The following is a 16,261-nucleotide window of genomic DNA, read 5'->3' on the forward strand; positions in this document are numbered from 1 at the left end:
TGGACCTTGCAGTTAGATCGTAGAAACACTTTTACCGACAGAGGCGGCCCTATAGGGTAAGTTATTAAATTATCCCTATTCAGCTCATCGAGTTGATAGTGAATAGCAGACGAGAGCCTCCTCTCACGATGTATCCGCGCCAATAAGTTGACGATATTGAAACAGTCTTCGACAGTATTTTCCTTTACCAATGACGATGATCATCAGGTACCGGGCCGTTTGGACAGGCAACTTCAGTTACCAAATTTATGAGATTCCCGCTTGGTGTCTAGTATGTTTGAATGGCTATATATTTGAGCCGTGAAGCCACGATCACGGTCAATATTATTTCGGCGCTTGCAGTCAATTCAAAATTGTCTCCTGGTCGACTGAGCTCAATTCAACGCCATGAAATCCCCATCAGCGGCTTACATCGCTGGATTGCTGCTACTGAGTTCTCAGCAATGTCTTGCAGCATATCCAGACTGTGTGAACGGGCCGCTAAAATCGAACAAAGTATGCGATACGACAGCACCTCCAGCTGACAGGGCAGCAGCTCTCGTCAAGGCCATGCAATCAAGTGAAAAACTACAGAATATTATTAGGTAGGTGGCATGGGGGTTCGTCCATAATCAGGAAAAAATATTAACTCTCATAGCAAATCAGCAGGGGTCTCACGGCTTGGACTGCCTCCTTACAACTGGTGGAGTGAGGCACTTCACGGCGTCGCTGGTGCACCAGGAATTCAATTCTCGAGCTCGTCGCCATGGAACTACGCTACCTCATTACCGATGCCAATTCTCATGGCCGCTGCCTTTGACGACGATCTCATTGAGAAGGTTGGAACGCTAATTGGCACAGAGGCGAGAGCTTTTGGCAATGGCAACCACTCAGGTATCGATTTCTGGACGCCAAACATCAACCCATTCAAGGATCCACGCTGGGGTCGTGGATCTGAGACACCTGGTGAAGATACTCTACGTCTGAAGGGCTATGTAGCTGCTCTACTCCGAGGACTGGAAGGAAACAAAGCCCAGCGACGTATTATTGCTACATGCAAGCACTATGCAGCCAACGATCTGGAATCCTGGAATGGTGTGACTCGACACGACTTCGACGCGAAAATCAGCATGCAAGATCTGGCAGAGTACTATCTGCAACCATTCCAACAATGCGCCAGAGATTCGAAAGTCGGATCTTTCATGTGTTCCTACAATAGCGTCAATGGAGTTCCGGCCTGCGCCAATAAATACCTTCTTCAAACCATTCTTCGAGACCACTGGAACTGGACGAGTGAGAACCAATACGTCACCAGCGATTGCGAGGCTGTCCAGGATATTTCTTTGAACCACCACTATGCTTCCACGAATGCTGCAGGTACTGCACTTGCTTTCAATGCGGGTACAGATAGTAGTTGCGAGTATGCTTCATCGTCTGATATACCAGGCGCATGGCAAAGCAAACAGCTCAGCGAAGCGACGGTTGATCGTGCATTGCGACGATTGTATGAAGGACTTGTCAGGGCTGGGTATTTTGATGGATCTAAAGCGCTCTACTCCTCTCTCGGCTGGTCGGACGTCAACACGCCACAAGCACAACAACTAGCCCTCCAAGCCACCGTCGATGGCATCGTTATGCTGAAGAATGACGGAACTCTTCCTCTCAAGCTAGACTCTAAGTCAAAGGTGGCCATGATTGGATTCTGGGCAAGTGACAGTAGCAAGCTTCAGGGCGGATACAGTGGAAAGGCACCATACCTAAGAACTCCTGTCTATGCCGCTCAACAACTGGGTTTCACACCCAATGTCGCTACTGGCCCAGTCCAACAAAGTGCCTCCGCCACCGATAATTGGACGACAAATGCACTCGCAGCTGCATCAAAATCCGATTACATCCTCTACTTTGGAGGCCTCGATACATCAGCCGCTGCCGAAGGAGTAGACCGAACCTCTTTAGAATGGCCGAGTGCACAACTGGCTCTAATCAAGAAGCTCTCCGCCCTAGGAAAGCCGTTGATCATAATCCAAGAAGGCGACCAAATGGACAACACACCCCTCCTCACAAACAAAGGCGTGTCATCAATTCTCTGGGCAAGCTGGCCTGGTCAGGACGGCGGACCAGCAGTCATGCAAATCATCTCTGGGGCAAAATCTCCTGCCGGTCGTTTGCCTGTAACCCAATATCCAACGAACTACACCAAATTGCCAATGACAGACATGACACTTCGTCCGAGCACTTCAAACCCAGGACGTACATATCGGTGGTACTCAACTCCCGTCCAGGCATTTGGAACCGGATTGCACTACACAACCTTCGCCCCTACAATCTCAAACTACAGCAACATTCTCTCCATCCAAGACCTTCTAAATTCTTGCAAAAACACAAACCCAGATACCTGTTCCCTCCCAGGCCTCCCCATCTCCGTCCACAACACCGGCAATCGCACCTCTGATTTCGTAGCTTTGGTGTTTGTCGCAGGACAGGCAGGACCGAAGCCTTATCCTATTAAGTCGTTGGCTACTTATGGTAGAGTGAGAGATGTGAAGTCTGGGGAGAAGAAGACGAAGGTGCTGGAGTGGACTCTGGGAAGTTTGGCGAGACATGATGAAAAAGGCAATACGGTGTTGTATCCGGGTAATTACACTCTATTGCTGGATCAGCCGACGGTGGAGACGAGGAGTTTGGTCCTCACGGGGGAGAAAGTTGTGCTGGATGTTTGGCCACAGGGTTAGGACTGCGAGATCGTACTGTGATATCTGAAACTTGAGTTGTTGGTCGTGGATTTCAAGATCTCCGGGCCACTTTACTAGAGATCTTTAGCTACCAAAAATCAAAAAGTTTAGTATTGAAATAGTGCAGTCACCAGTGGGTGACACAATTCTCTGCGCACCCAAGAAGTTCGAAAGGAGATAACTCAGCACAATAGCTAGATATCGTATTTCTAGTAACATATACTTGTTCGCGAGGCTTAGGACTACCAATGGATCAAAAAATTATTACGATTAGATGTTGTCCCGTCGTTAAAATATTACTTATAGTTTCTGGCTGCGCAGAGAGTTATGTCACCCCCTGGTGAGTGTTCTTGATCAAATGAAATAATTACCCAAATAGTTCCGTTTTAAAGTTATGGCTGAGTTGATGAATCTTGTTTTGTGTGTCTAAAAGCGGGCTATTAACCCACGAAAATCATATTAGGCGCTCGATCCCTGTCATGAGACTCAACACTTGCTCTGTCCTTTGTTAGACGGTGTTATTGTATTTGTTAGAAGTGTAGCTACCAGAATCGGGACGTTGACCCCAGCACGACACAGTGGGGAACAAAGTCTTGGCACGCTACCGACTACCCTTCGTGCTACTTTTGGAGCTACTTTACTTCTTCCATTGTTTACTTGAATATATCTTCATTCTCCCCGCGTTTTCCGTATACGAATCATGATCAAGATTCCCATAAGTCGAATCTCAGCAGATCAAATGCCTCTGATGCTATTTATAGCTGAGGGGCAGTGTCAGCAATCCCGACCGAAGGCGATTCACCCTTGCCGCAATGAAGCATAGACCCACACGTTGGTGCCTACAGTTGGTAATCCGTTGAATATTATATCTTCATCTACGCAATAAACTTCGGTTCTGAGGACTTTCGAGGCGTCTCACGGCAGACTAGAGGAAGCGTAATCGCGATCATGTCGTCCAAAAAAGCGATGTTCGATACTCCTCCTCAACCCTCATACAGAGATGATCCAGATCATGCGGAGACAGCCTCGATGGCATCCGCTGTTTTGCTAGACGACATAGAAGCATCATTTCCAGACGATGAACTTCCACCGTATGAGGACAATCCTGCTACAATTCCACGTACGCAAGAGCCCCAGCGAACCCCAGATACATCGCATGCCCCGGTTGGAGATTCCGATTACATCGGACGGACGTAAGTGTTTGTACACCTAATATATCGATAACACTAAACATCTGTAGACTCCCTCCTCCGCTACCTTTCTCCTCGAGCGACACGTTCTGTTCCAATATCCGTACCAACCTCCCAAACTACTCCACCGAACATGACTCCCTTCGGAATATGATCCGAAACCAAGCCAGTTATCCACCTGGTTACTACATAGAGATCCACGGCAAACACACCGAAACCTCGCGGCATAACAATAAGGAGACCAAGAGAGATATCGTAGACTTCCACTTCCGCGTCGCTCTCGGCGACGAACTCATCCCAAAAGGCCATGTCACCGGCCTCACCCCCGGAAAACTCGAATTCCTCCCCGACAACAAAAGAGGTTATCGAGGAACCATAATCCCTTCCCTCAACCCCACCCTCTCCGACGTAGAAGAAGCCGACTACCTAACCGCCTGGTGCGAAAAATACGTCGCCGACGCCTCCAAAGTAAAATGCTTCACTCTCCAGCGCGAGATCAGATGGCATGACACCGCCAAGTTAGAGCATCTCATCCGGTCCGCCCTCCTCGAAACAAACTATCGCGGTCACATATCCATAACCTTCCCCACCAGCCACACATCCGTCACCGTCTACTCCCCCGGCCTCATCAACAGATGGCGCATGACGACCTGGATCCGCTGGATCTTCTACCTTAGCTTCCTCTGGATCTTCACCTGGCCGCTTCTTTTCTTCCTCACCTCGCGCTACGAAGTCGTCAAATCAGTCTGGTATTACGCCTCAAAGCCACCCGGCGAGGAAATGGGCCGAATACCAACGACCAACGACGAGGTCAACTATTTCTATAAATGGCAAAGCGCGATTAAACGTGCGGCGCTGGCACGTATGAACTGTGGGACAGGGTTGTTGATTGAGGCGTATAGGATTGAGACTGCGCTGGCGGAACAGAGGGGTGCGGAGGAGGCAAGAAGGCCAGCCGAGAGGATTAATACTGGGAATGCGTTTGCGGATGGGGTGTTTGGGGTGTTAGGGCAGGGGTTGCAGGTTGCGCAGGCTTTTGGGGATGCTAGAGGGTGGGGACATGATAATTAGATGGACTGGGGAAGGAATTTTTAAGGTTAAGGGGTTTGGGGATGGATTCGGAGTTATGAATTAGGGAATGGTAAGTTATATGATGTGAACCGATATTGAAAATTTAAATACTTCTAAAGTAAGAGCTCTAAAGTTATTGAATCACTCTGTACTGTTTATAATGCTCTGTACTACAGCTTAGTGTTAAAATCCAACGGTCTTGAGCAACACATACTTGGATTTATATAGAACGTCTATGTTTACTAATTTAAATCTCTATCCACATGCCCTAATCTCTTCTCTTTACACTCGGAGCCCTGTCTGCTAAAAGAAACCGTAACGTCCTCCACCTCACACCTTCTGTCGCCCGCGTAGGAAAGACAGGACGGAAAATCGCCGATGAATTTATCTAGCATCATTTTCTGTTTCTGCTCCAAGTTTAGAAATATCCCCTAGTTTGGGAGATTGAAGCAGAGCCAAACCTCTGCTGTGAAAAAATCAAAGTTATCGTGTACATAGGCAAGCAGCTAGTGAACATGATATCAGTGGTTCTGTTGCTTTTGCGTTTATTCTAGAGCTGATTGCTTGACAGCGAAGACGGGCCTGGTCTCAAACTCTATGATGTTGTTTTTGGTAAGCTCTTCACCTAGTTTCATGCTAATCTCTCGTATCAACGCACAAAGCGCCGGATCTAGAGTCTCTTCACCCTGTCTGTAATCGAAGCTGCGGGATTCGTAATTCCAAATGAAAGATCCACCTTCTGAGTCTTTCAAATTCCATCGTGGCTGTATCTTCATGCCGTCGTTGACGGGTCGTAGGTCTGACGGCGGATCGATTATGAGGTACAATACCTGGAGGTGCTGGTACCATTGTTCCTATGTCCTCGTATTAGAAACCCCCGTTGTGCAATAAAAAAACACGGAAAGAGGGGATGTTACCATCACCTCGCCCAACTCAAGTATAATGCCAGTAGAGCTTTGAAATAGTTCTACTGGTAGAGCAAGATTCATGATAGTGCTAACGCCACTGTGTAAATATCGACCCAAGGCATCGTTTGCGAACCCCCTGTTCACACCCTCACATGCAAACTTTTCCCACTGATCATACGGCATAAAAAGCACATCTTTCACCGGGTTGAATTCTTTCCTAAACACAACTCTTTCCTCCCGCTCCCCATCTTCTACCTCTTCGACGTCATTCTCCCGCATCCAAGCCCGTGCAATAGCACGCGCTTCTCGGTTCACGAAGAATAGCGGTATATCAAGTTGAACAGCGTCGTAGACCTTGTGGTCAAACACGAAGTCTAGGGCTGAGCTGTCGAGGGAACATGAACATGGCGTTAATTTCCAAGCGCCAGGTTTGTAAAAGTAGAAGGTTGGTGGGGGGGTGGAGAAGGCGGAAAGCCATATTTGAGTGCGAAGTTCTGGGGGGAGGAGGGAGAAGAGGTGGAATTGTGGGGACATGGTGAGTTTTGGTGTAGTTGGGTGAGTGTTGAGGGAGCATTAAATTATGTTTGGGCTATTAATGAGAGTAGCGAGCTTTGTTTCAGCTTGATAAAGTCGTTCTGTAGATTCAGGGATAGGCGACGATATTGATAGAGGTTTGATGGAAGGCCTAGTGGTGAGAGTGCGATGTGGGGGGAAGTCTGGCTTTTCAAGGGCGGTGGATGGGTTGTTGTTTTAACTTATTTATGAAAAGGGGGCGGGTCGGCTAAGCGAGGTGCCCGATTCGACACCTGGCAAGTGAACGACACGAAATGTATTAGAAAATACAGTAAGCGTATACGATGTGTCCAATACTTAGTTTTAGAATGTTTTTGTCGCCTGTGTACAGCAACCAAAGCGTTCGAAGTTGAAATGCTAGGTTTTCTTTTGGCTTTGTGGGTGGGAATCGATTTCACACGCATATTTTCAACACATTGAGATGGAGACTAAATTAGAAGAGACAGATAGAGGGCCTTCAGAAGCACTTTTTGGAAAACGAGTTTGGGACAAGCAACAACGAATTCTAACAAGAAAGCTTCAAACATTCCTACTACAATACGCTTCGCACTTCCGAGTCAATAAACTGTTTCATCTAGCTATCCGAGTGCTTCTCCAACACCGCCAAAGCCTTCTGCGCAACCCTCTTCACATCCTCAATATCGTCACTCACACCACTCCCCTTCATCTCTTTCACCACCTCTGGCAGCGCAAAATTATCCAAAACAGCAAAAACCTCCATCAGCACCTTCTCAGATCCCTCATCGAACCGCTTCTTCCCATTCGCTTTGTACGTATCCAGAAACTCCACCGCAAGTTTGTCCACCGTTGCATGATCCTTGGCAGCGAGAACCCGTTCTAACACATCCCCGAAGACGAGGAGCGCACCGCCACCGAGAGAATAGGGCGGATTGTTAGCGTACAGGAATTGAGCGGCGCTTAACTCCCAGCCGGACCAGATCTCGTAGGTTGGTCGGTAGACGATGGCACAATGATTGGGGAGAGCTTGTTCGATTACCAGCCAGGCGTCGTTGTCGCGGTAAGTACCGGCGTGGACCTAGCAAGGTTAGTACGATCAAGTCAAGAGAGAGTTTCGTACCGTTGGGGTGTTCAAGATGAAATTCTTGATTGTGGCTTCGAATTCAGCGCCGGTGGCTTTATTCCAGTTACGGCCTGCGTAGCCCCATGCTGCCTTGTGCCGGTCGAACATGTGTTGGAGGTTTGCGGTTGGGAAGGTTACATTTTTGGGACTGAAGGCCATGATGAGGGAGTGGATAAAACGGTGGTTTAGTGTTGGGTAGTTTGGAAAGTGTGAGAATGTGATTTGGAATGGTTTGTGGAAGGAGCTTGCTTCTTTTATCTTATATTTGGGTCATTTTTGTGTCTTTCGGCCAAGTACTTTTGCAATTATTTCGTAAAAGACGTGGCTGATAACTTGCTACCTGAGATTGGAGATCTGTAGAGAATGTGTGAGCTGATGCTGATGGGTTGCAAGGTAAGATCCTTAGGTGGTGGTTAGGATTATCTCATCTGATGTAGTCAAGAAGGATTCGTTGCTACCATGAGTTCCTCCTTGTGATCAGCTACACCATTCTATTTCCTCAATGAGACAGTATTCAAAAAACATGGTGGCTCTAAATGTAACAACAAAGCAGCTTTCCAGAGTATTGATTCATATTTCAGGGAAGCCATGTTCTCGTGCTAACCTGGCTATGCTGAGCAGTACACGACTTCAACGGAGAGGTTGCCACGCTCAAGAATATTTTTGTCACGGTTGCTCCTTTCTCAATCGTGGAGAGCTGAGACCAAGCATGGTCGCAACAACGCCAATTTCAAATACGATGTCGATCAACCTTCCTAGAATACCGCTACCTGATTTAATTTAGTCAAACAACCAACAAAGAAATAAAGTCAATGCTACTCCAATCTTGGTAAAGGCTCAACTCAAGAGTTAGCTGAAAAACCATTGAGCAACAACACCTGTTCAGATTCAGAGAGAATGAACAAATGAAGATGTGGTGGTTACAACATCTCCCTTTTTACATGGATGACTGTCGTGGCTTGCTGAGAATACATGCATGTATATGCTTCGAGACTTGGGGAAAAACCCACATTAATTTGATTTCAAGCACGTTAAAAATGGCACCTGACAAAAGTTTTACGTGAGCTTACCAGTCATATGCTAGTATTTCACTTTGAAGCCATATTCTCGCAAGAGCACACATATTGGCAAGTTGAGTACTCTGCGACGTCAATCGCCAAGCTGCATCTGCAGAAGAATGAAGGTCAGCGTCACAATGCGTAAAGCGCCACAACAAACGGTCAAGCTGGATGTAACTCTAAACCGCCACATCTAAGCTCTCAGTGCTGAAATCCAGATTGGTAGGTAAGATTACCCCAGAAACGGCTCGTTTAAGTATGGGAACGGGAAATTAGAGTTTGCGGGGAGGAATGATTGAGAGCTATGATGCGACGCTGACATTATTGACGACTTATCTTTGTTCCGAGATTGACGATTATGGATCTTGTTATTTATGTGTCTTATTTGCAGAGTCAGTTGAACGGAATGGGATTGTTGAACCCGATTGAGATGTGGTCAGGTGCTTCGATGCTGTCCTACTGTCAACGCAGGTCTTGGATTTTGGACTTCAAGCACGCTCGTTCGATGAAATTCTTTTCCACATATACATGTCATCAAGGAATTCGTAATTAGACTTAAAATCAGTCCATTTATCGAAAGAAAACTTGCATGTAGTTTCAAGACTAATTTAAACACCCATATCACTCATTCGCCGGCGGCGCAAGAACAGTCAAGCTTTTCTGCAAATTCAGCACCCGTCCAGTTTCAGTAGTTGCCGGATCAGGCTTCGATCCGTCCCACAAATCCACGGAGAAGGTAGCAGGAGTCGAAGTAAACTCAATAGTCCCGCCCGTTAATCCAATTTCAATCTCAAAAGTCACCGTCAACAGTACTACAAATCACTCATCAGCTTCAAATCACCTTTCAAGAGCACATGAAAAACTTACCGGCCTGAAACTCTTCAATCACGTTATCATACTGATATCCAATTACCGTATGGTAATACGGCTGTACCATCTCAACCTTGGGGTTAAAAGCCGCAGCTACAGCTTTCAGAAAGTTTCGGTAGGGCAGATTGGCTGTCAAAGGCTCGATATTGATCAGAGTATTTACGACAGCCAGATTTAGAGGTTTAGTAGCAGGCACCTTGAATTTCGCAGTGACGCCGGTATCAATATTGACGATCCTGTTCATCACATTAGCGTTGTTCTCGAGTCAAAGGACTTATGACACACCAAGGTGAAGTAGCGCGTAAAACGTTCAAGACTTTAGACCGATACGCAGTTCGCTTGCGACACGCAGCGACAGACGAATCGCCTGGAAGATTGCCTTTCGCGATCTGGCTTTGCACGGATTGTTCGCATCTTGTGGTTTCCCATGCTTTACAGTCTTCGATGGTGGAGATGAGAGATTGGAGGTTACTTTCTCTTGCTTGAGGAATTTGCGGGATTTCGGCGAAGTAGAAGATGTTGCTGAGATCTGTGTCGGTGGCTATTGCTTCTGTGTCGATGGTAATTCTCTCCAGTTCAGTGAGGTTGAGGTTGAGATTGAATGGGGTTGTTAGTTCTGCCATGGTACTTGTTGGGAGGTAGAAATTAGTTTTAATTAGTGAGGCGGGAATTGAGGATGCTTCCATACATTGTATAACTATATCGTAAGTGAACAACACCATTAATGCCAAGAAAAATGCGTTATTTTCCAGCTTGGTTTCAATCATGGTGGTATGACTGAAGTAAACACGCTTGTGGCAGAATTTTGGTATGTATTTCCTCAGCTCGCCACAAACTGCATTGTCAAATGTCTGTCTCTATTTGACTCTCGGAACTATGACGCCAAGTAAACGCTTTTGATCAACATTTGGAATAATCATCGGCTTGATTATTCCGGCATGAATACCACATGAATTCTTGGCCAGAAACAGAGAAGTGGCTAACAGCAATGGGCTGGATCCAGGATGTTGAACACATGCATCGAAGATCCACCCATATTTGGTACAATACGACATACCCATGGGGTTTGTACAACTTGCTTTACATATACAGGCGCAGTTTTACCACTACCGCACAAGAATTAACGGCTTGGGTGCCAACGTTGGAATAATATCGAGACACAAGAGACCGAAACGGTAGCCTCAGACAGCCTCTTTCATCTCATCACTCATCAGGAAGATGAGGGCTGCGGTTTTATTTTTCAGAGTCGTATCAATCAAATTGTGTTTAGCAATGGTGCTGGCTACAATTACGCGCTCATACGTTCCGTGGTAGCTGAAACTCGTGTTCGTGGCTCTACTTACTGATGATCTTGACTTCATTCATAGTCTCCTTGTGATCAAAACAACTTTCAGCCCTTGGCAATATCAATATATGCGAAATATGTTGCGCCTGGCATTATGATTATCTAGCAATGCTTCAACCATTGGCTGATTTAGAGAACCCTTGACACGATCTGGGAAACGAGGCTTTCATACCACTGGAATTGGGGAACCTGCAAACCAAAACCCATTTTTTGATCCATCTCATAAGTCTATAAAGTATTTGAAGTTTGCACTTCAAAACAAAATCTCAACTATCACATCTCCATCAAACATCAACATCAACATCATTCAAACACATCAACCACAACACCCTTCACACACTCCTCACCACCCAACCACAACCATGTCACAATTCGCCAAAACCAAATCCCTCACCAAAGCCCTCGGCCTCCCCTTCTACGACGAAGACGACAGCCTCCTCCTCAAACACCTCGACACTATCAACGGCCGCGGCGAAGCACCACCAGACCCACCACCAGACCCAACCGCCATGGGCGACAACGACGTCAAGAACGTGCTCTACATCAACTTCAACCCCAACTTTGACGATCCCGTGATCGAGGCCGACATCAAGGCCAAGAATAAGGTGTTGCAACTCAACACGAACTGGCTGTCCCTTCGAGCTGGCGTGGAGACGGCAAAGAATATCAAGGATGGGAAATTGCCGGGGGATATGAGTGTTGCGTCACAGATGAAACGATCCGCGTATAGAGCGAAGGTTATTGATTATATCATGCTTAAATCTTCTTGGTGAGCTTATCATCATTCCTGCTAGAATTTCTGTCTCAAATACCCCCGACAATCCTTCCCCCAGATTCCCACTGTCTTGATCTAATCATATTTCCCAGGATGGGCGGTTTCAAAACCCAAGGCGTGGAACGCACCTACTCGGTCAAAAAAGCCGAATTCCACACCGAACTCTTAACCACCTTCCTCGAAGGCATGGGACTCCAACCTACCGTCTACGGCGCCCTCGAAGGCGTCCTCAAAATGATCTCCGACAGCATTTTCTCCGCCGAGAACACGACGGAGAAATCCATGTTTTATTTGCTCTCCACCGTCTACACCTGGGACGAGATTACGAAGGACGTGCAACCTAGTAAGCCTTTTACCTCACCTCCCTTTTCTTACTCGACAAGTCAAAGAGCAACAGAACTAACCAACGTGTGCCAGCCGTCCGCACATTCTACTTCGAAGCGACCTCGGAAGTAAAGAAATACGTCGCCGGCAAAGCAACCATCAACACGGTAAACCTCAAGATCGGGTTTATGCAGAACGACTCGATTTTCAATCTCGACGTGTGGGACAGCGGGGTGGGCACCGAGATTAAAAAGTATCTGGTCGCCGAGGGCGTGAAGATTGTGAATGAGCCGATCGATATTCCTGTTGATCCGTGAATGTGTTTAGAAAATTTACTGGACCGATGGAGGGCGAAGAATGTTATGTTTATGAATTCCGCTGGGTTTGGAGGGATGAAGTGTGCTTGGATAAGGATTTTGTGGTTACGACTTTTAGTGATTTGTCACGCTCGCTTAGGGAAATGATCGATCTTTTTTTTATAATGGAGTGCTTACTCGTGCATGGAATGATACTTGCCTCGTCTTTTAAGACCCGGATCTACATGTATAATATCCAGTTCTCCTAGCGAGATTTCCAAAGAAATCGAATGAAACGCAACCAGACTTCATAAGTTTCATTTAGGCTTATATTAACTACATCCATTACTTTAGAACTACCATTCATTATTAACGTCGACCAGAAAAATAATGTACCAGATATAAACTTCCTCATTGCGGTCCTGTACACAAATAGCTCGTTAAGTATGTAGATTTTGCCGGGTTAGTGAGGGATGGTCATGAGAAAGTGACACATTTTAAACGGGTTTTAATAACAAGGAGGTTTTTGCCGGTGCATTGGAAGATTCATATGTGTTGTTAGTAGTACCCATTTTATTCGATTTCAAACAAGCTCATGTATCCCACAAACGAAACATCCGAGAGCGCCAGAAAATTCACAACAATGCAAGGCACACACAATACATGGACACAAGTCTACGCACACCCCCCAAACCCCACCAAATAAGCACAAAACACCCTTTTTCTAAGTAAGTAACCTAACCGCTACGATGAGCCAAATCACTATTCTTTATAGACCAATAATAACAACTACTTATAATTATATACATATAAATTTAGGCCTTTTTAACCTATAAATTAGGCCGATGTATAAAGATATAGCCTAGCCTACACTATTTCGCTTATTTCGCTATATTAAAATCGCGACTTTTCTACACCTACTTTTTAAATCGATTTTACTAGCTATTAAAGTACGAAATTTATAATTCTAAAGATAGAGTAGTAGTATTAAAGTGATAAATATTTATATACCTAAGTCTTAGGTAAAACTAAAGAGGTTATATATATAAGAATTAATAGATAAAATGTAGGACCTTTGGTTTAAATCATAGGGTGTGCGTAGACTTAGGTCTACTCACTGTATCATTTAACTATGAACACTCAGCATTTCATGCCTATATACCCCAAATTTGATCAACAGAGTTCTATAAAATCTTCCTAAGATCCCTCACCTCCTAAACAGGAACGGATGCTCGTCACCGACATGAACGAGAATGATATGCGCGTATCACGAGTGGAATATCAATGACCAGTAGATAACGCGTGGCTTGAGCCAAGTGGGTATTCCATTCTCTCGTTGCGTGAATTCAGCGTCCTAAATGTTCGGAGAAATTCGATTTCGACGACATAGTGGTGACAAACACCCCTTCTTAATATTCTTTTTCGGATTTTGTACCCTCGGAAACTCTTGTTTTGCATAGAGTGAGCAGCGACCCCTTAACGTACTGCTATGGTTGATAGATAACATATATATCGATCACACGTACGATTAATTCCATGCAGGAACCCCCCGCTTTCCTGGACAGACTAAACACTTCGATTTTACACTTCGAACTTAGAGGAGGTGGATAGATATTTATTCATGAGTCGCTGGACGTGACTTCAAGGCCTCTTGACATTATAACAAGATGATGAATTTCTCTATGCTGTTCCTCTGATTTTTAAGGTTAAGAAGAATAGAGTGTTGGAATATTTTTTTAAGGGTGTAGGTATGCTGATTGCATTGTCGGGGTTGATGGAAAGAAGGATTCGGAAGCAAGTTAGGGACGAGCGAGGATTGGCATATCGTTTGGCGTACTTGGTTGTTTGTTGGGCTTTATAGTCCGAAGACGAAATATTAGGCTCACGTTTCTTCGTTCTATTTGTCATTATGAAATGTAAGGATATCATGGACAGGATGGGAGTTAAAACCAACACATCCCGTTCCCGATATCATACCCATAATCAACAACGAATCCCTAATTCTCTCCCATCAATATACCATTCTCCTTGACGACCCGAGAGAAACATTGATCCGTATACCTACAACATTCCCACAATCTAGGTTACCTAAAAGCATACCCGCATCATCACTCCCCCCAAGAATCCCTGTCCAGTAACGCTTAGTTCTCCAGAACCCAACTCAGTACCACTCCCTTACGCAACTGCACCACTACCCGTAAATATCCATCCAACACCCCTCGACTCCCACAAGTAAATCACGCGCGCCTCTCAATCTCCTCAACCAACCATCCGTAGCGCCAAATTCTTCAAATACCGAGGATTCTGATATGTCGCGTGATGCAATACGCAGGTACAGAAAGTTTGTATCGCCGGATGCGAGAAGTACCGGTATGTTTGTTGGACGGTGAATCTATGGAAACGTGATAGGATTTGGTAACGAGTTTTGGGAGAGATGGTTCTGCGTTGTGGTGAGGTGGCGGAGTTTGGCTGTTAAAGACGGAGGTGGTGGAACCTGAGATATTCAATTAACATATCCAAGTTTAGGTAAGAAATAGTTGCTAACAAAACGTAAATACACTGTGCAATATACATAGTTCTAGATAAAACTCTCGTCCGCGGAAGCTTTGAGGTTTGCTTTCAACCACGTGCTTCTGGAATAAAATCGTACCGGTGGTAGAACATTGAAACACGTCACATGCCACAACGGAAATGAGCTTTATACACTATACCAAAGTACCAAGTACTTTACTCGGGACTATCGAGTATTCTCAAGCACAGAGGAATCCAGATATGGACATTGAAATTCGATGGGTGGATGAAGTCTATGAGGCCGTCTTCCTGTGTGTGACCGCATGATATGGGATAATTTGGGCTATTGGTTCGGTTATACTTTGGCGTAGTTGAGTTGGTGAGAATGATGTGTTTGTAAGGAAGTCTGTGGGTTGAAGGTATGGAGATGGAACTTTGCAGGAGCGGATGTTGGTTGTGGTGAGAGAGTGCTGTGAGATCTGATCCTGATATTGGTGGACCAAAGTGAACTGAGACCATCACGTACCCATCTGCATTCATGGAATTCAATACCTTTCTTGCATGTGTCTCTGGCCCGCGTACATCACCACCTCTAGTCGAGAATAGACTTTCTAGAATTCAATTCGACAAGTCATACCTCCTCGCAACCCTCTCCCGATGCGAGGTTCCATTCCCAGTGGGATATTGCTCTAGAACGTTACTCTCGCGCATGGCCCCAGCAGCAAAACGTGGTGTGAGTACCACAGCCCAGCTTTATCCTTATCATCTGAGCCCTTTCTAATTCCAAATACCATGATTCGCATCACGTTCTTTCCGGGTTTCGTCGTTTCCGGGAGATTGGATCTTTTGTGAGATGGAGGACTGAGAATGCTTGACTCGTAGAGATGTACAGCGTGCCAGGCTCATAGAGAAATAGCAAATATAAGAAAGATCTTTGCTCTCTCGAAAAGATCATCAAGCGATTCACACTCACTCAACAACCACAACACTCGAAGTTCTCTCGTTGAAATGATGGATAAGGTTACCGCTCTGAGCTTCGCACTTAGTGCGTTGCCGTTGATTGCTGGCGTGCCAGTTGGTGTACGTCCCACTACTTCTACTCACAAACATCACTAACACTTTAAACAGAAGATTAACATCCTTTCACATACTCATAGCTATACTCACCACCCTCAGGTCTCGCAGCCAACACCGGTCCAGGTGGAGCAGCCACAGGCGCCGGCGGCGTCGGCGGCCTTCTCGGCGGTGTAAACAGCGATGGACGAGGTGGTCTTGGTGGATTGTTGGGCGGTTTCCAAGGCGGGTTTCAGAGCGGAGGGTATAATCAGTTTGGACAACCTAGTGGAGGTGCGGCGACGGGCGCGGGTGGTGTAGGTGGGTTGTTGGGTGGTGTGAATGGGGATGGGCGTGGGGGAGTTGGGGGGTTGCTTGGAGGGTTCCAGGGTGGGTATCAAGGAAGCAAGAGAGATTTGGAAGAGAGACAGTCTGGTGCTGCGAGTGGTGCTGGTGGGATTGGGGGACTGTTGGGGGGTGTGACGAGTGATGGGA

General features: G+C 46.0%; 7 protein-coding genes across 7 annotated transcripts in view; 4 read left to right on the plus strand and 3 right to left on the minus strand.

Moving 5' to 3' along the window:
* Positions 1-387: 387 nt before the first annotated feature.
* GLAREA_08719 ((Trans)glycosidase) lies at positions 388-2,711 on the plus strand (the record flags this gene model as incomplete). Its single annotated transcript, XM_008077680.1, has 2 exons — positions 388-584; positions 638-2,711. 2 exons carry the CDS (start codon positions 388-390, stop codon positions 2,709-2,711), a joined length of 2,271 nt encoding a protein of 756 aa, XP_008075871.1.
* Positions 2,712-3,677: 966 nt separating this feature from the next.
* Positions 3,678-4,972, plus strand: GLAREA_08720 (uncharacterized protein; the record flags this gene model as incomplete). The annotated part of the gene is made up of 2 exons (XM_008077681.1): positions 3,678-3,904; positions 3,952-4,972. The coding sequence occupies 2 exons, from the start codon at positions 3,678-3,680 to the stop codon at positions 4,970-4,972; spliced, it is 1,248 nt and encodes a 415-aa protein (XP_008075872.1).
* A 545-nt stretch (positions 4,973-5,517) lies between these two features.
* On the minus strand, positions 5,518-6,414 carry GLAREA_08721 (uncharacterized protein; the record flags this gene model as incomplete). Its single annotated transcript, XM_008077682.1, has 2 exons — positions 5,518-5,826; positions 5,890-6,414. 2 exons carry the CDS (start codon positions 6,412-6,414, stop codon positions 5,518-5,520), a joined length of 834 nt encoding a protein of 277 aa, XP_008075873.1.
* A 613-nt stretch (positions 6,415-7,027) lies between these two features.
* GLAREA_08722 (Colicin D/E5 nuclease) lies at positions 7,028-7,693 on the minus strand (the record flags this gene model as incomplete). Its single annotated transcript, XM_008077683.1, has 2 exons — positions 7,028-7,489; positions 7,532-7,693. 2 exons carry the CDS (start codon positions 7,691-7,693, stop codon positions 7,028-7,030), a joined length of 624 nt encoding a protein of 207 aa, XP_008075874.1.
* Positions 7,694-9,213: 1,520 nt separating this feature from the next.
* Positions 9,214-10,085, minus strand: GLAREA_08723 (uncharacterized protein; the record flags this gene model as incomplete). Its single annotated transcript, XM_008077684.1, has 3 exons — positions 9,214-9,404; positions 9,460-9,698; positions 9,748-10,085. 3 exons carry the CDS (start codon positions 10,083-10,085, stop codon positions 9,214-9,216), a joined length of 768 nt encoding a protein of 255 aa, XP_008075875.1.
* Positions 10,086-11,169: 1,084 nt separating this feature from the next.
* Positions 11,170-12,223, plus strand: GLAREA_08724 (uncharacterized protein; the record flags this gene model as incomplete). Its single annotated transcript, XM_008077685.1, has 3 exons — positions 11,170-11,576; positions 11,675-11,925; positions 12,000-12,223. 3 exons carry the CDS (start codon positions 11,170-11,172, stop codon positions 12,221-12,223), a joined length of 882 nt encoding a protein of 293 aa, XP_008075876.1.
* Positions 12,224-15,724: 3,501 nt separating this feature from the next.
* GLAREA_08725 (uncharacterized protein) overlaps positions 15,725-16,261 on the plus strand; it is a gene marked incomplete at both ends in the record, with an annotated part of 3,178 nt that continues 2,641 nt past the window's right edge. Inside the window, 2 exons of the mRNA XM_008077686.1 lie at positions 15,725-15,793; positions 15,871-16,245. Of these exons, the coding sequence (XP_008075877.1) occupies positions 15,725-15,793; positions 15,871-16,245 (444 nt within the window). The remainder of the gene's footprint in view (positions 15,794-15,870; positions 16,246-16,261) is intronic.

The sequence above is a fragment of the Glarea lozoyensis genome, assembly GCF_000409485.1.
Source record: "Glarea lozoyensis ATCC 20868 chromosome Unknown GLAREA1, whole genome shotgun sequence".
Taxonomy (NCBI): Eukaryota; Fungi; Ascomycota; class Leotiomycetes; order Helotiales; family Helotiaceae; genus Glarea; species Glarea lozoyensis.